Consider the following 25,691-nt stretch of genomic DNA (forward strand, 5'->3'; position numbering starts at 1 on the left):
TGTGCTTAGGGACGTTGTCCTGAGCGCTCTGGAGCAGATTTTCATTAAGGATCTCACTGTACTTTGCTCCGTTCATCTTTGGCTCAATCCAGACTAGTCTCCCAGTCCCTGCCGCTGAAAAACATCCCCACAGCATGATGCTGCCACCACCATGCTTCACCATAGGGATGGTGCCAGGTTTCCTCCAAACGTGACGCTTGGCATTCAGGCCAAAGAGGTCTCATGGTCTGAAAGAGGTCTCAGTTGCCTTTTGGCAAACTCCAAGCGGGCGGTCATGGGCCTTTTACTGAGAAGCAGTTTCCGTCTGGCCACTCTACCATAAAAACCTCATTGGTGGCGTGCTGAAGAGATGGGAGAACCTTCCAGAAGGACAACCATCTCCACAAAGGAACTGTGGAGCTCTTTACATAGACAGGTGTGTACCTTTCCAAATCATGTCCAATCAACTGAATTCAGTTGTAGAAACATCTCAAGGATGATCAATGGATACAGGATGCACCTGAGCTCAATTTAGAGTGTCAGGTTTGAATACTGATGTAAAAACCTGTTGTTTTCACTTTGTCATTATGGGGTATTGGGTGTAGATTGAGGAACAACAATATGTGTTAGCGTAAGGTTGTAATGTAACAAAATGTGGTCAAAAGGGGTCTGAATACTTCCAGAAAGCAACGTACATGTAGGACAGATTAAGCCTTGTCCAAGACTGAAAACTGCTTTTCAATGGAGAATCTAGATTTTAATACTAGGCTTAAAGTGATGGTAGGAAACCGTCCCGTAGATTAAACTCGTACCATATATATTTAGAGTGGAGAGGACATCGTGTACTCTCTTTATCTCCCTGAAGGTGGCCCTGCGTGTTGGGAAGGGCAGTGTTCTGATCCGAGGGTCCTTCTTCACCAGCGGAGCCGCTTTACCCCCCAAGAACATGGTTTTGTTATGGCTGGGCGCCCGCAGGAAGATGGCACTGGCGTCAGTCAGGTGGTCAGACCAGCTCTCCAGTAAGTCCTGGATCTCCTGCAAGCAGAGGAACTACTGATTAGATCAATTACAACCAGCAACAATGAAGCTGCAAGCAGCCATTAAACACACACCACTTTTTCGAGCTGAAAGACGATGGCGAGAGCTTACCCACGATGTTGCACAATGATTTAAGTCCATAAGTCATCGCTTTAAAATCAGAAATATTTGGGCTTGAACGTGGCAAATCTGAACTGCCTACTTCATGCAAATCATTGTGAATGCGTTTCCTAAGTTATGTACAAATTATTTTTCAGCCTGTGTTTCAGGGTTTTATTTGACTGATTCCAACATACTTGGCCTGGTATTGTATGGTGACAACTAGAAGTAGAACCCCCCCCCCCCTTAGACTATAAAAATGATTTTAAAACAGTCAGATAAACAGACTAGCTCAATAATTGACACCTCCTGTTTAGCTCCGTGGCCCAGGTGGACAACACTGTTTGGTCTTCTCGGTCGTGAAGAGGAATACATGTGCAGCTTCTTATTAACAAACATGTTTCACTAACGATACCAGGCCAAGTATCACCATACCAACGATACGATACCAGGCCAAGTATCACCATACCAACGATACGATACCAGGCCAAGTATCACCATACCAACGATACGATACCAGGCCAAGTATCACCATACCAACGATACGATACCAGGCCAAGTATCACCATGCCAACGATACGATACCAGGCCAAGTATCACCATGCCAACGATACGATACCAGGCCAAGTATCACCATGCCAACGATACGATACCAGGCCAAGTATCACCATGCCAACGATACGATACCAGGCCAAGTATCACCATGCCAACGATACGATACCAGGCCAAGTATCACCATGCCAACGATAAGATACCAGGCCAAGCATCACCATGCCAACGATACGATACCAGGCCAAGTATCACCATGCCAACGATACGATACCAGGCCAAGTATCACCATGCCAACGATACTATACCAGGCCAAGTATCACCATGCCAACGATACCAGGCCAAGTATCACCATGCCAACGATACCAGGCCAAGTATCACCATGCCAACGATACGATACCAGGCCAAGTATCACCATGCCAACGATACGATACCAGGCCAAGTATCACCATGCCAACGATACCAGGCCAAGTATCACCATGCCAACGATACCAGGCCAAGTATCACCATGCCAACGATACGATACCAGGCCAAGTATCACCATGCCAACGATACGATACCAGGCCAAGTATCACCATTCCAACGATACGATACCAGGCCAAGTATCACCATGCCAACGATACCAGGCCAAGTATCACCATGCCAACGATACGATACCAGGCCAAGTATCACCATGCCAACGATACGATACCAGGCCAAGTATCACCATGCCAACGATACCAGGCCAAGTATCACCATGCCAACGATACCAGGCCAAGTATACACCATGCCAACGATACCAGGCCAAGTATCACCATGCCAACGATACCAGGCCAAGCATCACCATGCCAACGATACGATACCAGGCCAAGTATCACCATGCCAACGATACCAGGCCAAGTATCACCCTTACAACATTTAACTAACGATACCAGGCCAAGTATCACCATACCAACGATACGATACCAGGCCAAGTATCACCATGCCAACGATACGATACCAGGCCAAGTATCACCATGCCAACGATACGATACCAGGCCAAGTATCACCATGCCAACAATACGATGCCAAGTATCACCATGCCAACGATACGAGGCCAAGTATCACCATGCCAACGATACCAGGCCAAGTATCACCATGCCAACGATACCAGGCCAAGTATCACCATGCCAACGATACCAGGCCAAGTATCACCATGCCAACGATACCAGGCCAAGTATCACCATGCCAACGATACGATACCAGGCCAAGTATCACCATGCCAACGATACGATACCAGGCCAAGTATCACCATGCCAACGATACGATACCAGGCCAAGTATCACCATGCCAACGATACGATACCAGGCCAAGTATCACCATGCCAACGATACGATACCAGGCCAAGTATCACCATGCCAACGATACGATACCAGGCCAAGTATCACCATGCCAACGATACGATACCAGGCCAAGTATCACCATGCCAACGATACGATACCAGGCCAAGTATCACCATGCCAACGATACGATACCAGGCCAAGTATCACCATGCCAACGATACGATACCAGGCCAAGTATCACCATGCCAACGATACGATACCAGGCCAAGTATCACCATGCCAACGATACGATACCAGGCCAAGTATCACCAAGCCAACGATACGATACCAGGCCAAGTATCACCATGCCAACGATACGATACCAGGCCAAGTATCACCATGCCAACGATACGATACCAGGCCAAGTATCACCATGCCAACGATACGATACCAGGCCAAGTATCACCATGCCAACGATACGATACCAGGCCAAGTATCACCATGCCAACGATACGATACCAGGCCAAGTATCACCATGCCAACGATACGATACCAGGCCAAGTATCACCATGCCAACGATACCAGGCCAAGTATCACCATGCCAACGATACCAGGCCAAGTATCAACCATGCCAACGATACCAGGCCAAGTATCACCATGCCAACGATACCAGGCCAAGCATCACCATGCGAACGATACGATACCAGGCCAAGTATCACCATGCCAACGATACCAGGCCAAGTATCACCATGCCAACGATACCAGGCCAAGTATCACCCTTACAACATTTAACTAACGATACCAGGCCAAGTATCACCATACCAACGATACGATACCAGGCCAAGTATCACCATGCCAACGATACGATACCAGGCCAAGTATCACCATGCCAACGATACGATACCAGGCCAAGTATCACCATGCCAACGATACGATACCAGGCCAAGTATCACCATGCCAACGATACGATACCAGGCCAAGTATCACCATGCCAACGATACGATACCAGGCCAAGTATCACCATGCCAACGATACCAGGCCAAGTATCACCATGCCAACGATACGATACCAGGCCAAGTATCACCATGCCAACGATACGATACCAGGCCAAGTATCACCATGCCAACGATACGATACCAGGCCAAGTATCACCATGCCAACGATACGATACCAGGCCAAGTATCACCATGCCAACGATACGATACCAGGCCAAGTTTCGCCATGCCAACGATACGATACCAGGCCAAGTTTCGCCATGCCAACGATACGATACCAGGCCAAGTATCACCATGCCAACGATACGATACCAGGCCAAGTATCACCATACAAACGATACGATACCAGGCCAAGTATCACCATGCCAACGATACGATACCAGGCCAAGTATCACCATGCCAACGATACGATACCAGGCCAAGTATCACCATGCCAACGATACGATACCAGGCCAAGCATCACCATGCCAACGATACGATACCAGGCCAAGTATCACCATGCCAACGATACGATACCAGGCCAAGTATCACCATGCCAACGATACTATACCAGGCCAAGTATCACCATGCCAACGATACCAGGCCAAGTATCACCATGCCAACGATACCAGGCCAAGTATCACCATGCCAACGATACCAGGCCAAGTATCACCATGCCAACGATACCAGGCCAAGTATCACCATGCCAACGATACGATACCAGGCCAAGTATCACCATGCCAACGATACGATACCAGGCCAAGTATCACCATGCCAACGATACTATACCAGGCCAAGTATCACCATGCCAACGATACCAGGCCAAGTATCACCATGCCAACGATACCAGGCCAAGTATCACCATGCCAACGATACCAGGCCAAGTATCACCATGCCAACGATACCAGGCCAAGTATCACCATGCCAACGATACGATACCAGGCCAAGTATCACCATGCCAACGATACCAGGCCAAGTATCACCATGCCAACGATACCAGGCCAAGTATCACCATGCCAACGATACCAGGCCAAGTATCACCATGCCAACGATACGATACCAGGCCAAGTATCACCATGCCAACGATACGATACCAGGCCAAGTATCACCATTCCAACGATACGATACCAGGCCAAGTATCACCATGCCAACGATACCAGGCCAAGTATCACCATGCCAACGATACCAGGCCAAGTATCACCATGCCAACGATACGATACCAGGCCAAGTATCACCATGCCAACGATACGATACCAGGCCAAGTATCACCATGCCAACAATACCAGGCCAAGTATCAACCATGCCAACGATACCAGGCCAAGTATCACCCTGCCAACGATACCAGGCCAAGCATCACCATGCCAACGATACGATACCAGGCCAAGTATCACCATGCCAACGATACCAGGCCAAGTATCACCCTTACAACATTTAACTAACGATACCAGGCCAAGTATCACCATGCCAACGATACGATACCAGGCCAAGTATCACCATGCCAACGATACGATACCAGGCCAAGTATCAACATGCCAACGATACGATACCAGGCCAAGTATCACCATGCCAACGATACGATACCAGGCCAAGTATCACCATGCCAACGATACGATACCAGGCCAAGTATCACCATGCCAACGATACGATACCAGGCCAAGCATCACCATGCCAACGATACGATACCAGGCCAAGTATCACCATGCCAACGATACGATACCAGGCCAAGTATCACCATGCCAACGATACTATACCAGGCCAAGTATCACCATGCCAACGATACCAGGCCAAGTATCACCATGCCAACGATACCAGGCCAAGTATCACCATGCCAACGATACGATACCAGGCCAAGTATCACCATGCCAACGATACGATACCAGGCCAAGTATCACCATGCCAACGATACCAGGCCAAGTATCACCATGCCAACGATACCAGGCCAAGTATCACCATGCCAACAATACGATACCAGGCCAAGTATCACCATGCCAACGATACGATACCAGGCCAAGTATCACCATTCCAACGATACGATACCAGGCCAAGTATCACCATGCCAACGATACGATACCAGGCCAAGTATCACCATGCCAACGATACGATACCAGGCCAAGTATCACCATGCCAACGATACCAGGCCAAGTATCACCATGCCAACGATACCAGGCCAAGTATCACCATGCCAACAATACGATACCAGGCCAAGTATCACCATGCCAACGATACGATACCAGGCCAAGTATCACCATTCCAACGATACGATACCAGGCCAAGTATCACCATGCCAACGATACGATACCAGGCCAAGTATCACCATTCCAACGATACGATACCAGGCCAAGTATCACCATGCCAACGATACCAGGCCAAGTATCACCATGCCAACGATACCAGGCCAAGTATCACCATGCCAACGATACGATACCAGGCCAAGTATCACCATGCCAATGATACCAGGCCAAGTATCACCATGCCAACGATACCAGGCCAAGTATCACCATGCCAACGATACCAGGCCAAGTATCACCATGCCATCGATACGATACCAGGCCAAGTATCACCATGCCAACGATACGATACCAGGCCAAGTATCACCATGCCAACGATACCAGGCCAAGTATCACCATGCCAACGATACCAGGCCAAGTATCAACCATGCCAACGATACCAGGCCAAGTATCACCATGCCAACGATACCAGGCCGAGCATCACCATGCCAACGATACGATACCAGGCCAAGTATCACCATGCCAACGATACCAGGCCAAGTATCACCATGCCAACGATACGATACCAGGCCAAGTATCACCATGCCAACGATACGATACCAGGCCAAGTATCACCATGCCAACGATACGATACCAGGCCAAGTATCACCATGCCAACGATACCAGGCCAAGTATCACCATGCCAACGATACCAGGCCAAGTATCACCATGCCAACGATACCAGGCCAAGTATCACCATGCCAACGATACCAGGCCAAGTATCACCATGCCAACGATACCAGGCCAAGTATCACCATGCCAACGATACCAGGCCAAGTATCACCATGCCAACGATACCAGGCCAAGTATCACCATGCCAACGATACCAGGCCAAGTATCACCATGCCAACGATACCAGGCCAAGTATCACCATGCCAACGATACCAGGCCAAGTATCACCATGCCAACGATACCAGGCCAAGTATCACCATGCCAACGATACGATACCAGGCCAAGTATCACCATGCCAACGATACGATACCAGGCCAAGTATCACCATGCCAACGATACGATACCAGGCCAAGTATCACCATGCCAACGATACGATACCAGGCCAAGTATCACCATGCCAACGATACGATACCAGGCCAAGTATCACCATGCCAACGATACGATACCAGGCCAAGTATCACCATGCCAACGATACGATACCAGGCCAAGTATCACCATGCCAACGATACGATACCAGGCCAAGTATCACCATGCCAACGATACGATACCAGGCCAAGTATCACCATGCCAACGATACGATACCAGGCCAAGTATCACCATGCCAACGATACGATACCAGGCCATGTATCACCATGCCAACGATACGATACCAGGCCAAGTATCACCATGCCAACGATACGATACCAGGCCAAGTATCACCATGCCAACGATACGATACCAGGCCAAGTATCACCATGCCAACGATACGATACCAGGCCAAGTATCACCATGCCAACGATAAGATACCAGGCCAAGTATCACCATGCCAACGATACGATACCAGGTCAAGTATCACCATGCCAACGATACGATACCAGGCCAAGTATCACCATGCCAACGATACGATACCAGGCCAAGTATCACCATGCCAACGATACGATACCAGGTCAAGTATCACCATGCCAACGATACGATACCAGGCCAAGTATCACCATGCCAACGATACGATACCAGGCCAAGTATCACCATGCCAACGATACCAGGCCAAGTATCACCATGCCAACGATACCAGGCCAAGTATCAACCATGCCAACGATACCAGGCCAAGTATCACCATGCCAACGATACCAGGCCAAGCATCACCATGCGAACGATACGATACCAGGCCAAGTATCACCATGCCAACGATACCAGGCCAAGTATCACCATGCCAACGATACCAGGCCAAGTATCACCCTTACAACATTTAACTAACGATACCAGGCCAAGTATCACCATACCAACGATACGATACCAGGCCAAGTATCACCATGCCAACGATACGATACCAGGCCAAGTATCACCATGCCAACGATACGATACCAGGCCAAGTATCACCATGCCAACGATACGATACCAGGCCAAGTATCACCATGCCAACGATACCAGGCCAAGTATCACCATGCCAACAATACCAGGCCAAGTATCACCATGCCAACGATACCAGGCCAAGTATCACCATGCCAACGATACCAGGCCAAGTATCACCATGCCAACGATACGATACCAGGCCAAGTATCACCATGCCAACGATACCAGGCCAAGTATCACCATGCCAACGATACCAGGCCAAGTATCACCATGCCAACGATACCAGGCCAAGTATCACCATGCCAACGATACCAGGCCAAGTATCACCATGCCAACGATACCAGGCCAAGTATCACCATGCCAACGATACCATACCAGGCCAAGTATCACCATGCCAACGATACGATACCAGGCCAAGTATCACCATGCCAACGATACGATACCAGGCCAAGTATCACCATGCCAACGATACGATACCAGGCCAAGTATCACCATGCCAACGATACGATACCAGGCCAAGTATCACCATGCCAACGATACGATACCAGGCCAAGTATCACCATGCCAACGATACGATACCAGGCCAAGTATCACCATGCCAACGATACGATACCAGGCCAAGTATCACCATGCCAACGATACCAGGCCAAGTATCACCATGCCAACGATACCAGGCCAAGTATCACCATGCCAACGATACGATACCAGGCCAAGTTTCGCCATGCCAACGATACGATACCAGGCCAAGTATCACCATGCCAACGATACGATACCAGGCCAAGTATCACCATACAAACGATACGATACCAGGCCAAGTATCACCATGCCAACGATACGATACCAGGCCAAGTATCACCATGCCAACGATACGATACCAGGCCAAGTATCACCATGCCAACGATACGATACCAGGCCAAGTATCACCATGCCAACGATACGATACCAGGCCAAGTATCACCCTTCCAACATTTTACTAACAATACCAGGCCAAGTATCACCATGCCAACGATACGATACCAGGCCAAGTATCACCATGCCAACATTTAACTAACGATACCAGGCCAAGTATCACCATGCCAACGATACGATACCAGGCCAAGTATCACCCTTCCAACATTTTACTAACAATACCAGGCCAAGTATCACCATGCCAACGATACGATACCAGGCCAAGTATCACCATGCCAACATTTAACTAACGATACCAGGCCAAGTATCACCATACCAACGATACGATACCAGGCCAAGTATCACCCTTCCAACATTTTACTAACAATACCAGGCCAAGTATCACCATGCCAACGATACGATACCAGGCCAAGTATCACCATGCCAACATTTTACTAACGATACCAGGCCAAGTATTTCACTATAATACCACACCTGTTGTATTTGGCACGTGACAAAAATGTATTTGATTTGAAAATGAAATGGACCTGTGCATACAAGAGACTAGTTGCTGTTGCTTAAATTTAATTCATAAACAAAACTGACTTGATAAACATTTTATAACACCAGGTTCTTTAGATCGGCTTTCTGAACGGTTGGTATCATGACGTTTTTGTACTGCGATAGATTAAAAAAAAGTAACTTTTATTTAGCTAAGCAAGTCAGTTAAGAACAAATTCTTATTTTCAATGACGGCTTAGGAACAGTGGGTTAACTGCCTGTTCAGTAGCAGAACGACAGATTTTCATCTTGTCAGCTTGGGGATTCGATCTAGCAACCTTTCGGTTACTAGTCCAACGCTCCAACCACTAGGCTACCCTGCCGCCCCAGATATTACCATGGAAACCTTCGTCATTGTTCGGAGGTAGAACCTAAACGTCCTCTGTTGGACAATACGTGGAAATAGTGGCTGCAACTTCCTCTGGTCCTTCAAAGGGGAGCAATGTGCCACCATCAGGTCAGATTATCATCACACAAAGGGTGTGGCCTGTGAAATAGCGCCACTGTGTGGTCTAACAGAACATTACATTCATGTGTGAGCGGGAGAAGATCATACTTTAACTTATTGTAGTTCTGGCTAATCAGAGGGAAAACGAATGTGTTTTCCGGGTTAGTCCAGACACATCAAAATAATAAGAGTAGTTGTGTTGCCTTGACGAGTGCAGATTCGTTGTATCGCCTCAGGGCAGCTCCGGCTGATTTAGGAGCATGACTGCTGTTCTTAGCATCTCTCAGACCCTGGGCTGTCCCCCGCTTGGCTCTCACAGTGTACCGATGGAACGTCTTGTGCTGCAACACCTCTCTCCTGGAACAGCAGAGATGGGGGGGGGGGGGGGTGAATCATCTTTTAGTACTGAGAGGAAGACCTACCGTGCATTCAGAAAGACCCCTTGACCTTTTTCCACATTTTGTTACAACCTTATTCTAAATTTGATTCAATGTTTTTTCCCCCCCTGACCAATCTACACACAATATGCTGCAGAAATGTTTTGGTCCCCTTCCCCAGATCTGTGCCTCGACACAATCCTGTCTCGGAGCTCTACGGACAATTTCTTTGACCTCATGGCTTGGTTTTTGTTCTGACATGTACTGTCAACTGTGGGACCTTATATAGACAGGTGTGTGCCTTTCCAAATCATGTCCAATCAATTGAATTTACCACAGGTGGACTCCAGTCAAGTTGTAGAAACATCTCAAGGATGATCAATGGAAACCGGATGCACCTGAGCTCAATTTCGAGTCCCATTGATCATCCTTGAGATGTTTCTCCAACTTGACTGGAATCCACCTGTGGTAAATTCATTTGGGGGTCTGAATACTTATGTAAATGTGATTTGTGTAAACATTTATCACGTAAATGTTATAAATGTTGTTTTTTTATACATTTGTAATGTAGTGCCCTACCAACCCATGGCACTACCCCCCTACCTACCCATGGCACTACCCCCCTACCTACCCAGGGCACTACCCCCCTACCTACCCAGGGCACTACCCCCCTACCTACCCAGGGCACTACCCCCCTACCTACCCAGGGCACTACCCCCCTACCTACCCAGGGCACTACCCCCCTACCTACCCAGGGCATTACCCCCCTACCTACCCAGGGCATTACCCCCCTACCTACCCAGGGCATTACCCCCCTACCTACCCAGGGCACTACCCCCCTACCTACCCAGGGCATTACCCCCCTACCTACCCAGGGCATTACCCCCCTACCTACCCAGGGCACTACTTTATACCTGAACCCAGGACACTATTCCCTACACAGGACACTACTTTATACCTGAACCCAGGACACTATTCCCTACACAGGACACTATTCCCTACACAGGACCCTATTCCCTACACAGGACACTACTTTAGAACTGAACCCAGGACCCTATTCCCTACACAGGACACTACTTTAGAACTGAGCCCAGGGACCCACTGCACAATTTTTGACCAGAGCCCTACAGAGCACCATTTAGAGAATATAGTACCATTTGAGACCACTATAGCCATAGAGAATATGAAGCCAGGCTTCTCATCACTGACCCTTGAAACACGGCTCCAGCGAAGTGTCCACCACCTGCCATCAGAATGACCCACATAGTCTTGTTACTGAGACTTTGTAGAGAGGCCACCAGGTCTTCCTCTATGGCAGACTGAAATGCATATAGTCTTAACTGTAGCGATGCCACACCATGTCAAATCAAATCATATTGGTTACATACACATATTTAGCAGATGTTATAGTGAACTGCTTGGGTTCCAAGCTCCATCAGTGTAGTAGTATCTAACAAAGAAATAACACAAAAATACGTAATACTGTTGTTTAGGAGCTACAAGCAGAGCTGTCATGTCTTAGGAGCTACAAGCAGAGTTGTCATGTCTGAGGAGCTACAAGCAGAGCTGTCATGTCTGTCATGTCTGAGGAGCTACAAGCAGAGCTGTCATGTCTGAGGAGCTACAAGCAGAGCTGTCATGTCTGAGGAGCTACAAGCAGAGCTGTCATGTCTGAGGAGCTACAAGCAGAGCTGTCATGTCTGTCATGTCTGTCATGTCTGAGGAGCTACAAGCAGAGCTGTCATGTCTGTCATGTCTGAGGAGCTACAAGCAGAGCTGTCATGTCTGAGGAGCTACAAGCAGAGCTGTCATGTCTGAGGAGCTACAAGCAGAGCTGTCATGTCTGAGGAGCTACAAGCAGAGCTGTCATGTCTGTCATGTCTTAGGAGTTACAAGCAGAGCTGTCATGTCTGAGGAGCTACAAGCAGAGCTGTCATGTCTGTCATGTCTTAGGAGCTACAAGCAGAGCTGTCATGTCTTAGGAGCTACAAGCAGAGCTGTCATGTCTGAGGAGCTACAAGCAGAGCTGTCATGTCTGAGGAGCTACAAGCAGAGCTGTCATGTCTGAGGAGCTACAAGCAGAGCTGTCATGTCTGTCATGTCTTAGGAGCTACAAGCAGAGCTGTCATGTCTTAGGAGCTACAAGCAGAGCTGTCATGTCTGAGGAGCTACAAGCAGAGCTGTCATGTCTGAGGAGCTACAAGCAGAGCTGTCATGTCTGAGGAGCTACAAGCAGAGCTGTCATGTCTGTCATGTCTTAGGAGCTACAAGCAGAGCTGTCATGTCTTAGGAGCTACAAGCAGAGCTGTCATGTCTGAGGAGCTACAAGCAGAGCTGTCATGTCTGTCATGTCTTAGGAGCTACAAGCAGAGCTGTCATGTCTTAGGAGCTACAAGCAGAGCTGTCATGTCTTAGGAGCTACAAGCAGAGCTGTCATGTCTTAGGAGCTACAAGCAGAGCTGTCATGTCTTAGGAGCTACAAGCAGAGCTGTCATGTCTGAGGAGCTACAAGCAGAGCTGTCATGTCTGTCATGTCTGAGGAGCTACAAGCAGAGCTGTCATGTCTGTCATGTCTTAGGAGCTACAAGCAGAGCTGTCATGTCTTAGGAGCTACAAGCAGAGCTGTCATGTCTGAGGAGCTACAAGCAGAGCTGTCATGTCTGAGGAGCTACAAGCAGAGCTGTCATGTCTGAGGAGCTACAAGCAGAGCTGTCATGTCTGAGGAGCTACAAGCAGAGCTGTCATGTCTGAGGAGCTACAAGCAGAGCTGTCATGTCTGAGGAGCTACAAGCAGAGCTGTCATGTCTGTCATGTCTGAGGAGCTACAAGCAGAGCTGTCATGTCTGAGGAGCTACAAGCAGAGCTGTCATGTCTGAGGAGCTACAAGCAGAGCTGTCATGTCTGAGGAGCTACAAGCAGAGCTGTCATGTCTGTCATGTCTTAGGAGCTACAAGCAGAGCTGTCATGTCTGAGGAGCTACAAGCAGAGCTGTCATGTCTTAGGAGCTACAAGCAGAGCTGTCATGTCTGAGGAGCTACAAGCAGAGCTGTCATGTCTTAGGAGCTACAAGCAGAGCTGTCATGTCTGAGGAGCTACAAGCAGAGCTGTCATGTCTGAGGAGCTACAAGCAGAGCTGTCATGTCTGTCATGTCTGAGGAGCTACAAGCAGAGCTGTCATGTCTGTCATGTCTGACACGGAACCCAAACCGCCATCGTGCATACATTTATTTACACGACACGCAGGTTAAAATATCAAAACAAACTCTGAACAAATTACATTCATTTAGGGACAGGTCAAAAAGCATTAAACATTGATGGCAATTTAGTTAGTTAGCTTGCTGTTGCTAGCTAATTTGTCCTTTTTAGCTAGCTTGCTGTTGCTATCTAATTTGTCCTTTTTAGCTAGCTAATTTGTCCTATTTAGCTAGCTTGCTGTTGCTAGCTTATTTGTCCTGGGATATAAACATTGAGTTGTTTTTTACCCGAAATGCACAAGGTCTTCTACTCCACCAATTAATCCACACATAAAACGATCAACCGAATTGTTGCTAGTCATCTCTCCTCCTTCCAGGCTTTTTCATCTTTGTATTTACATGGTGATCGGCATCTAAACTTTCATAGTATTACCACGACGACCAGCAAAACATTTCGTCTTTCAATCACCCACCTGGGTATAACCAATGAGGAGATGGCACGTGGGTACCTGCTTCTATAAACCAATGAGGAGATGGGAGAGGCAGGACTTGCAGCGTGATCTGGGTCAGAAATCTGCGTCAGACTTCTATTTTAGCCCTTGGCAACGCAGACGCTCATTGACACGCACAAACAGTGTGGGTGCAATAATTGAATAACAGATTCCTAAATTTATTTTGCAACGCGAGCGATGTAGTCAGGGTATTAGGAGCTACAAGCAGAGCTGTCATGTCTGTCGGTGCCATCTTACGGTCTTCCTCTATGGCAGACTGAAATACAGAGTGGATTAAATAATGTGTCGTCCATAACGCCAAGAGTCTTGATGATCATCCAGGTGCTTTTTGGCCAAACTGGAGTAAACCTTTTGGAAGACATGGGTCCCATTATGTCTGGAGAAAAGCACTGCATTCCACAGTGAGCTGAAGAGCAGCTGGGTCATGCAGCAAGACAATGACCCCAAACCCAAAATCAAGTCTACATAAAAATGGTTAAAAAGCAACAAATGTGAAGTTTTAGAATGGCCTAGTCAAAGTCTAGATCTAATCCCAACTGAGATGTTGTGGCAGGACTTGAAACGAGCAGTTCATCCTTGAAAACCCACAAATGTTGTTGAGTTATAGCAGTTCTGCATGTTAGAGTGGACCAGACTTCCTCCACAGCGACGTGAGGCTGATCAACAAGTCCACAGGAAGTGGTGGGTTGGAGTCGTTGCAGCTACAGTAAATTCCTCCACAGCGACGTGAGAGACTGATCAACAAGTCCACAGGAAGTGGTGGGTTGGAGTCGTTGCAGCTAAATGTGGCACAACCAGTTAATGAGTGAAAGGGGGCAATTACTTTTCACACAAGGGCATTGGGTGTTGCATAACTTTGTTTATGAAATAAGTACATAATTGTTTGTGTTATTTGTCCACTAAGGTTCACTTGATCTATTATTAGGTTTTGGATGAAGGTTTGATAATTCAGTATCAAAAATATGTAAACGTAGATCAAAAGACAAATACTTTTTCACAGCACTCTAACTCAATCATATAACATACAACCCATTCTTCATTCATTTCTCAAGGGAGGCTGATTGTTTTGTGTTAAAAAGAGTCCACTTGTCCGTCCGAGTCTCACCTTGCTCTGCAGAACACAGCGGTAGACAGCCAGGTACTGCCCCTGAGAGTTCTGGAACACGACCCGGTTGGAGAGGCGACCGAAGGATTCCGCTTCTAGAACACCGTCGTCCTTCTGTAGAGGAGCAGCCTCGGTGTTCTCCACAACCCAGTCACTGTCGTCTGGTTCCTCGTCCTCCGAGTCAGAACCTGAGATGCTAGACATGTCTCCTGTGGACAGAACAAATTCATTTGTACAGATGGAGTAGAATGAAGAAGAGACAAGGGTTGCACCCTATATAGTGCACTGCTTTTGACCAGCACTTATGGTTGAAAGTAGTGCACTATAGAGGGAATAGGGTACCATTAGACACAGCCCTCGTCTTTCTTCATTCTATTCCATTGTTGATACTGATTTGATACATGTCTAGCAAAAACTAAGTTAAGATTTTTAATTTGAAATTCAATTTAGTTTCAGTAATAATGCATAAGGTGATGGGTCAGGTCACGTTAGGTTTAAAGGTAGACTCAGCGAGATTACACAGACGCACCAAGTCGTAGTGGGTCAATTCCCGTAGCTAGCACCAGTGTTGTAGGGAGTCCGGTCTCCAGACCACATATTGACTGTCTCGGTGTTGCCTTGGTGTCACGCGTCAGATACATTTCTACTTGTTCTTGACTCGTAATTTCTTCCCCAGACCAGCGGAGTAAAACCTCCATTCTGTAAGTGTATAAACTCACGTCGCCTGGCCAAATATATACACTCCTTTCATGAAGCATTAGTACCGGTAGCCTTTATATCTGTTCGGGCCTACGGTCGGTGGCCAACCTATCGGGGGCCTACGGTCGGTGGCCAACCTATCGGGGGCCTACGGTCGGTGGCCAACCTATCGGGGGCCTACGGTCGGTGGCCAACCTATCGGGGGCCTACGGTCGGTGGCCAACCTATCGGGGGCCTACGGTCGGTGGCCAACCTATCGGGGGCCTACGGTCGGTGGCCAACCTATCGGGGGCCTACGGTCGGTGGCCAACCTATCGGGGGCCTACGGTCGGTGGCCAACCTATCGGGGGCCTACGGTCGGTGGCCAACCTATCGGGGGCCTACGGTCGGTGGCCAACCTATCGGGGGCCTACGGTCGGTGGCCAACCTATCGGGGGCCTACGGTCGGTGGCCAACCTATTAATAGTAATAATAATTATAAAAACAATAATAGTGAAGACATCAAAACTATGAAATAACACACATGGAATCATGTAGTAACCAAAAAAGTGTTAAACAAATCAACATATATTTTATATTCTTCAAAGTAGCCACTCTTTACCTTGATGAGGTAGTTACGTCTGGCCGTCTCCCATGACAACCTGAACCTTAACATAGAGTTGCTGATTTGGTTCTGAGTGCCCAGATTAGATGCGTGGTGACTCACCTCCACCGGTCTTCCTCTCAAACTCCTCCACTGTGGCTGGTGTTTTACCAGATGGTCTCTGCCTCAGGTTAAAACGGTGCCAGTCCAACTTGTAGTGCTCCATCTGAAAGTAAAAATTACACTCCACATCTAAACCACTGACTAGTACCACACTCACTAGTACCAGACTGACTAGTCCCACACTGACTGACTAGTCCCACACTGACTGACTAGTAACACACTGACTAGTACCATACTGACTAGTCCCACACTGACTGACTAGTACCACACTGACTGACTAGTAACACACTGACTGACTAGTAACACACTGACTGACTAGTACCGCACTGACTGACTAGTAACACACTGACTGACTAGTACCACACTGACTGACTAGTACCACATTCTCAATTCTGAGATATTGATGTTATCAGTAGATAACGGAGTCCATCTGACTCTGGGTCAGTAGATAACGGAGACCATCTGACTCTGGGTCAGTAGATAACGGAGACCATCTGACTCTGGGTCAGTAGATAACGGAGACCATCTGACTCTGGGTCAGTAGATAACGGAGACCATCTGACTCTGGGTCAGTAGATAACGGAGACCATCTGACTCTGGGTCAGTAGATAACGGAGACCATCTGACTCTGGGTCAGTAGATAACGGGCCTCATCATCAAAATTCTGATGTATCCCTTTAAAAAAAAGGAAAGATTCACCCATTTTTAACGTTATCGTTTTGGGCATCCCCAAGCAATGTTCTGTCGATTCCCGGTGTCATTTCATGTTTTCACGTGTTTGTTGCAATATTACTGTTCACATTGGGCAGAAATACAGCTGGTATTACGTGGCCTATGATGCCAAAACACATCAATCAGCCATTATTATTATTTATGACCAACGTGAACAACAATAGCACAAGATAAATGACACCGGGAATTAGTGTTACAAGATATATACACACCGGTATCACGGTAATATCATGGTACCAAAACATCATGATACAAACAGTTTTGAAAACCGTAGTACCGTTTCATATGATACTACAGACTTTTTCTGCCATACCGATCTAAAGAACCTGATGGCGCCTGTTATACAATGTTTATGAAGTCAGTTGTGATTATAAATTCAGTCTCTTATATGCGTTGGTCCAATGATATGGACTTCACTTCCATGCTCATATCACGTGTACCAGCTGTAAATCAGCCAGCCGCATCCCCTTCCAACCCTCGTTCACATTACCCATAAGCCATTACCCATAAGCACTCAGTTATGTTGCGCCGGATGTCATGCATTGGTATCGTTAGTAAAATGTTGCAAGGGTGATACTTGGCCTGGTATCGTATCGTTGGCATGGAGATACTTGGCCTGGTATCGTATCGTTGGCATGGTGATACTTGGCCTGGTATCGTATCGTTGGCATGGTGATACTTGGCCTGGTATCGTATCGTTGGTATGGTGATACTTGGCCTGGTATCGTTAGTAAAATGTTGGAATGGTGATACTTGGCCTGGTATCGTTAGTTAAATGTTGGAATGGTGATACTTGGCCTGGTATCGTATCGTTGGTATGGTGATACTTGGTCTGGTATTGTATCGTTGGTATGGTGATACTTGGCCTGGTATCGTATCGTTGGTATGGTGATACTTGGTCTGGTATCGTATCGTTGGTATGGTGATACTTGGCCTGGTATCGTTAGTAAAATGTTGGAATGGTGATACTTGGCCTGGTATCGTTAGTTAAATGTTGGAATGGTGATACTTGGCCTGGTATCGTATTGTTGGTATGGTGATACTTGGCCTGGTATCGTATCGTTGGCATGGTGATACTTGGCCTGGTATCGTATCGTTGGTATGGTGATACTTGGCCTGGTATCGTATCGTTGGTATGGTGATACTTGGCCTGGTATCGTTAGTTAAATGTTGGAATGGTGATACTTGGCCTGGTATCGTATCGTTGGTATGGTGATACTTGGCCTGGTATCGTATCGTTGGCATGGTGATACTTGGCCTGGTATCGTATCGTTGGTATGGTGATACTTGGCCTGGTATCGTATCGTTGGTATGGTGATACTTGGTCTAGTATCGTATCGTTGGTATGGTGATACTTGGCCCGGTATCGTTAGTAAAATGTTGGAATGGTGATACTTGGCCTGGTATCGTTAGTTAAATGTTGGAATGGTGATACTTGGCCTGGTATCGTATCGTTGGTATGGTGATACTTGGCCTGGTATCGTTAGTTAAATGTTGGAATGGTGATACTTGGCCTGGTATCGTATCGTAGGTATAGTGATACTTGGCCTGGTATCGTATCGTTGGTATGGTGATACTTGGCCTGGTATCGTATCGTTGGTATGGTGATACTTGGCCTGGTATCGTATCGTTGGTATGGTGATACTTGGCCTGGTATCGTATCGTAGGTATGGTGATACTTGGCCTGGTATCGTTAGTAAAATGTTGGAATGGTGATACTTGGCCTGGTATCGTATCGTAGGTATGGTGATACTTGGCCTGGTATCGTTAGTAAAATGTTGGAATGGTGATACTTGGCCTGGTATCGTATCGTTGGTATGGTGATACTTGGCCTGGTATCGTATCGTTGGTATGGTGATACTTGGCCTGGTATCGTATCGTTGGTATGGTGATACTTGGCCTGGTATCGTATCGTTGGTATGGTGATACTTGGCCTGGTATCGTATCGTTGGTATGGTGATACTTGGCCTGGTATCGTTAGTTAAATGTTGGTATCGTAACACTAACAGGGAATCGATAGAACATGGCTCAAAGATGCCGAAAAAAACTATATAATATTCTAAATGGGTGAATCTCTCCTTTATGGTCTCTGGTCAGTCCATCCCAACCCTCAGTCAGTTATTCACCTGCTCCTCCCGGGTGTCGAAGGGGCACTGGCAGGCCGAGCACACCATCCTGTCAGACACATCTCTACCCAGGCTGCTCTCTGGCTGTTTTTCATCCTGGAGATCCTCCTTGGGGCACACAGTCACTCCTGTTAGGATGACATACATACAGGACTTGAGTGACATGGGAGATAAACTATACCGAACTAAAACGAATTTACCGAGTTAATGTTCATAGGAAATCGGTCAATTGAAATCAATTCATTAGACCCTAATCTATGGATTTCCTATGACTGGGGAGCCAGGCCCAGCCACTGGGGAGCCAGGCCCAGCCACTGGGGAGCCAGACCCAGCCACTGGGGAGCCAGACCCAGCCACTGGGGAGCCAGACCCAGCCACTGGGGAGCCAGGCCCACCCACTGGGGAGCCAGGCCCACCCACTGGGGAGCCAGGCCCACCCACTGGGGAGCCAGGCCCACCCACTGGGGAGCCAGGCCCACCCACTGGGGAGCCAGGCCCACCCACTGGGGAGCCAGGCCCACCCACTGGGGAGCCAGGACCACCCACTGGGGAGCCAGACCCAGCCACTGGGGAGCCAGGCCCACCCACTGGGGAGCCAGGCCCACCCACTGGGGAGCCAGGACCACCCACTGGGGAGCCAGGACCACCCACTGGGGAGCCAGGACCACCCACTGGGGAGCCAGGACCAGACAATCAGAATGAGTTTCTCTCAACAAAAGGGATTTATTACAGACAGAAATAAACTGTTTCATCCACTGTCCAGGTGGCTGGTTACAGACGATCCCGCAGGTGAAGAAGCCGGATGTGGAGGTCCTGGGCTGGCGTGTTTACACCTGGTCTGCGGTTGTGAGGCCGGTTGGATGTACTGTCAAATTCTCAAAAACAACATTGGAGACGGCTTATGGTAGAGAAATTAACATTAACTTCTCTGGCAACAACTCTGGTGGACATTCCTGCAGTCAGCATGCCAATTACACACAACCTCAAAACTTGAGACATCTGTGGTGTTGTGAGAAAAACTGCACATTTTAGAGTGGCTTTTCATTGTCCCCAGCACAAGGTGCATCTGTGTAATGATCATGCTGTTGAATCAGCTTCACAATATGATAAACCTATCAGGTGGACGGATTATCTTGGCACAAAATTTGAGAGAAATAAGCTTTTTTGTGCATATGGAACATTTCTGAGATATTTTATTTCAGCTCATGAAATATGGGACCAACACTTTACATGTTGACTTTATATTAATGACTATTTACATGACAAATAAACAACCGGGGCACAAATGACTGCTTTCAGGATGTACAACAGCCATAGACATAGCTTACAGCTAGCTACCCACCATGACTGTGTGGTGGATTCTTGGTGTGTACAGGAGGCTCATGAACACTGGTAACTTCTCGGACCTCCTGTAGAGCAGAGTCTTGAAGACAGTACTCAAACACGGAGCGGTGTTCTGGACCTGTGGTCATTGTAGACTCCGGAGCATCTGAAGAACATCAATATGAGAGTGAGAATCTGTAACTACTACAGTAGCTAGATCAACGTGTAACTACTACAGTAGCTAGATCAATGTTTGTAACTACTACAGTAGCTAGATCAACGTTTGTAACTACTACAGTAGCTAGATCAACGTGTAACTACTACAGTAGCTAGATCATAGCGGACTAAACTCCATGGTGAATGAAGTGTCTGGTGACTCCACCAGAGTGGAGCAGAGACCAGGCGTAGTGGAATCTAGCTCCGAATACAGGGTCAACACGTACATGCTTTAAATGATGAAACACGTACCGTGTACCTATATGTTTGTTGTCTGTAGTTGCGTGCCTTTGTTTGCTGAATTCCATACTTTGTCAGTAAACGTTAATACATTCTCCCAACAGTTTGTTTATAGCTGTATAGCTCTAAGACGGCAACTCGGCGCATGTGCCAATTTAATCTCAACAAGGACACAGTAGTTGTTTCTGATTAACTTTCATTTGAAAAAAGTATGGATTTCAGCAGAAAAAGAAAGGCACTTAACTACAAAGGATGGGTACTGAAATATTGACCGATGTAGTTGGTCATGCGTGGGATCATTCCCACACAAAGCGAGATTTATAATTCTGAACGTTTGCTTGAGCGTGTACGTAAAGTTACGCACAGCCATGCGTACGCACAGTGGTCAAGTGATAAGGGAACTGCTTGTCAAGCATAGAACAGCGAAAAATTGAAGGGGCCTGAATACTTTCCGAATGCACTGTTATGAGCAAAAGACGCACGACTCGTTCATTCATTCATTCATTCATTCGAGTGGCGCAGCTGTCTAAGGCACTGCATCTCAGTGCTTGAGGCGTCACTATAGACACCCTTGTTCGAATCCAGGCTGTATCACAACCGGCCGTGATTGGGAGTCCCGTAGGGCGGCGCACAATTGGCCCAGTATCATCTGGGTTTGGCTGGTGTGGACCGTCATTGTAAATAAGAAAATGTTCTAAAACGTACTTGTCTAGTTAAATTAAAAGGTAGAGAAAATTAAATGTTATTTGTCCTAATGATCCTCTCTTTCTAGCTATGTTTTTATTTGTACAGGTCAAACCACAACTGAGAGCCAAACACATCTTGGTTGTACTCAAATCTGACACGAGCACCTTTTACAGTCTCGGAAAAGGTTTTTTAGCATAGTTTTTTTTGTTGGTGTAGGATATTTCATGGAATGGCGTATGTTCCCCACAGACTTTAAAAAAGGTATGATTTTGACCATATAGTTAATTGGGAGAGTTTCGAAAATGCAACTAGCCAAGATTGTACACGAGCACAGAGTTTGAGAACAATTGGCATTTATCAACGGTTATCTCCTACCAGTGTGTGTACGACGCTCGTAGGAGTGTTTGATAAATCACACTTTCTATGCGTATGAACATTATAAATTCCCTTCGTTAAGTAGTATTTTAGAATCGTTTCTATGCAACATGAATAAATTAGGCAATAGTGTGCAACTGCAGCCCGCAATTCAGGGCGTTTCCGCATGTGGGCATTCCCATTGGTTCCTTCATGAACACCTTCACCCCCCTCAAGGTCCCCATTGGTTCCTTCATGAACACCTTCACCCCCCTCAAGGTCCCCAGTGGTTCCTTCATGAACACCTTCACCCCCCTCAAGGTCCCCAGTGGTTCCTGCATGAACACCTTCACCCCCCTCAAGGTCCCCAGTGGTTCCTTCATGAACACCTTCACCCCCCTCAAGGTCCCCAGTGGTTCCTTCATGAACACCTTCACCCCCCTCAAGGTCCCCAGTGGTTCCTTCATGAACACCTTCACCCCCCTCAAGTGGTTCCTTCATGAACACCTTCACCCCCCTCAAGGTCCCCAGTGGTTCCTTCATGAACACCTTCACCCCCCTCAAGCTCCCCAGTGGTTCCTTCATGAACACCTTCACCCCCCTCAAGGTCCCCAGTGGTTCCTTCATGAACACCTTCACCCCCCTCAAGGTCCCCAGTGGTTCCTTCATGACCACCTTCACCCCCCTCAAGGTCCCCAGTGGTTCCTTCATGAACACCTTCACCCCCCTCAAGGTCCCCAGTGGTTCCTTCATGAACACCTTCACCCCCCTCAAGGTCCCCAGTGGTTCCTTCATGAACACCTTCACCCCCCTCAAGGTCCCCAGTGGTTCCTTCATGAACACCTTCACCCCCCTCAAGGTCCCCAGTGGTTCCTTCATGAACACCTTCACCCCCCTCAAGGTCCCCAGTGGTTCCTTCATGAACACCTTCACCCCCCTCAAGGTCCCCAGTGGTTCCTTCATGAACACCTTCACCCCCCTCAAGGTCCCCAGTGGTTCCTTCATGAACACCTTCACCCCCCTCATGGTCCCCAGTGGTTCCTTCATGAACACCTTCACCCCCCTCAAGGTCCCCAGTGGTTCCTTCATGAACACTTTCACCCCCCTCAAGGTCCCCAGTGGTTCCTTCATGAACACCTTCACCCCCCTCAAGGTCCCCAGTGGTTCCTTCATGAACACCTTCACCCCCCTCAAGGTCCCCAGTGGTTCCTTCATGAACACCTTCACCCCCCAGTGGTTCCTGCATCAACAATATTTTTGGTGATGTAAAATATATTTCACAGCGGTTTAGATGGTACCATGATTCTCCACTAGAATCTTATTTTGACACAAACTGACATTAGGCGTGATGTATTGCTGTTGTTTGTGCCCTGTGTTGTGCTGCTACCATGCTATGTTATTGTCTTAGGTCTCTATTTTTTTATTTATTTGACTATTTTTCATTTTTACAGGTTAAACCACAACTGAGAGAGCCAAACAACACATCTTGGTTGTACTCAACCAAGTAAGTTAAGAACAAATTCGTATTTAGAATGACGGCCTACACCCGTAGTGTTGTCTCTCTCGTCGTGATTGTGTGTTTTGTCCTATATTTTTACTCCCAGCCCCCATCCCCGCAGGAGGCCGTTTGGTAGGCCGTCATTGTAAATATGAGTTTGTTCTAAACTGACTCGTTAAATAAAGGTGAAAGTAAAACAGGCTTACTATTAGGGTTTCAGCAACCAGGAAATGGAGGAGCGATTTCTGCAGTACAACTTTTAAAAAATGGACCAATAGAAGTCTAAAGAGGGGTTACTGCAGAAGCAGGAGTGTCCACATTAAAGAGGGGTTCCTGCAGAATCAGGAGTGTCCACATTAAAGAGGGGTTCCTGCAGAAGCAGGAGTGTCCACATTAAGGAGGGGTTCCTGCAGAATCAGGAGTGTCCACATTAAGGAGGGGTTCCTGCAGAATCAGGAGTGTCCACATTAAGGAGGGGTTCCTGCAGAATCAGGAGTGTCCACATTAAGGAGGGGTTCCTGCAGAAGCAGGAGTGTCCACATTAAGGAGGGGTTCCTGCAGAATCAGGAGTGTCCACATTAAAGAGGGGTTCCTGCAGAATCAGGAGTGTCCACATTAAAGAGGGGTTCCTGCAGAATCAGGAGTGTCCACATTAAAGAGGGGTTCCTGCAGAATCAGGAGTGTCCACATTAAAGAGGGGTTCCTGCAGAATCAGGAGTGTCCACATTAAAGAGGGGTTCCTGCAGAAGCAGGAGTGTCCACATTAAGGAGGGGTTCCTGCAGAATCAGGAGTGTCCACATTAAAGAGGGGTTCCTGCAGAATCAGGAGTGTCCACATTAAAGAGGGGTTCCTGCAGAATCAGGAGTGTCCACATTAAAGAGGGGTTCCTGCAGAAGCAGGAGTGTCCACATTAAGGAGGGGTTCCTGCAGAATCAGGAGTGTCCACATTAAAGAGGGGTTCCTGCAGAAGCAGGAGTGTCCACATTAAGGAGGGGTTCCTGCAGAAGCAGGAGTGTCCACATTAAGGAGGGGTTCCTGCAGAAGCAGGGGTGCCCACATTAAGGAACACACAGAATTGCACCTTTCTCAAATGATGCCCCTGTTTCTGCTACACTCTGTTGGGGGACTTCCTCCACCATGGAGTGGAGTTTAGTCTGTTTTCTATTTCAGAGATTGGCTATAATCTAGCAAACTATGTCATATTTACATTTGATGTTGAAACACCCACTTGATTTAATCTTATCTAACGTTACGTGAGTAAACGTACCACGTGTAAAACAGTTAACTATCTACCCCTGTGCTAGCTATGGTGGTTGCTACTAGTTAGTTCGCTAGCTAACATTAGCCATATCAATCAACGGCAACGTGTGACCATAGTAGCTAGCTAATTTCCAGATGTGTTGTTGTTTTAAACACGTACCAAAATGATGCCACGTCTTGTCGATGTTGAATAAAGACAAATTCTAGTTACCAGTTTGATAACGCTCTACCTACACTATTTGGCTGGCAGATTGAGTAACTTCTTCTTCTATGATATAATGGCGGTCCGCAAACAAACGTTAAAAGTGCATGGCGCCACCTACCGTGCTGGAGTGTGTGGTCAATCACGGTTAACAACATGTCATAATCCTCCTACCAAACTCAGTACTTCTGAGAAAATAAAAAGCCCTAGTAAATTATAATAGGCCCTCCCAAATCCCTTCCAACCCTGTCCAACATAAACCGGGTGGCACTGGTTGGCAAGCATGTGATTGGTTTGTGTCTGGCCAATGAAACGATGTGTTGTTATATTGTTGTAGGTACGTTGAAGAGAGGGAAAGATTGAAGTGTAGGGTCA

At 47.5% G+C, this 25,691-nt stretch overlaps 1 protein-coding gene across 3 annotated transcripts in view; it reads right to left on the bottom strand.

The window, feature by feature from the left end:
- Positions 1-25,404, bottom strand: part of LOC139381008 (ankyrin repeat and zinc finger peptidyl tRNA hydrolase 1) — a 35,815-nt gene extending 10,411 nt beyond the window's left edge. Inside the window, exons 1-8 of one of the 3 annotated variants that reach the window (XM_071124236.1) lie at positions 25,275-25,394; positions 20,878-21,024; positions 19,536-19,663; positions 16,678-16,780; positions 15,273-15,481; positions 11,671-11,780; positions 10,288-10,441; positions 792-1,014 (exon numbers count right to left, since the gene is read on the bottom strand). In XM_071124236.1, coding sequence (XP_070980337.1) covers positions 792-1,014; positions 10,288-10,441; positions 11,671-11,780; positions 15,273-15,481; positions 16,678-16,780; positions 19,536-19,663; positions 20,878-21,007 — 1,057 coding nt within the window. In that variant the 5' untranslated portion in view covers positions 21,008-21,024; positions 25,275-25,394. Of the gene's footprint in view, positions 1-791; positions 1,015-10,287; positions 10,442-11,670; positions 11,781-15,272; positions 15,482-16,677; positions 16,781-19,535; positions 19,664-20,877; positions 21,025-24,059; positions 24,335-25,274 lie in introns of those variants that run through there. The other 2 variants (XM_071124238.1, XM_071124237.1) reach the window with 2 other exon arrangements.
- Positions 25,405-25,691: the final 287 nt, after the last annotated feature.

The sequence above is a fragment of the Oncorhynchus clarkii genome, chromosome 22, assembly GCF_045791955.1.
Source record: "Oncorhynchus clarkii lewisi isolate Uvic-CL-2024 chromosome 22, UVic_Ocla_1.0, whole genome shotgun sequence".
NCBI classification, from domain to species: Eukaryota; Metazoa; Chordata; class Actinopteri; order Salmoniformes; family Salmonidae; genus Oncorhynchus; species Oncorhynchus clarkii.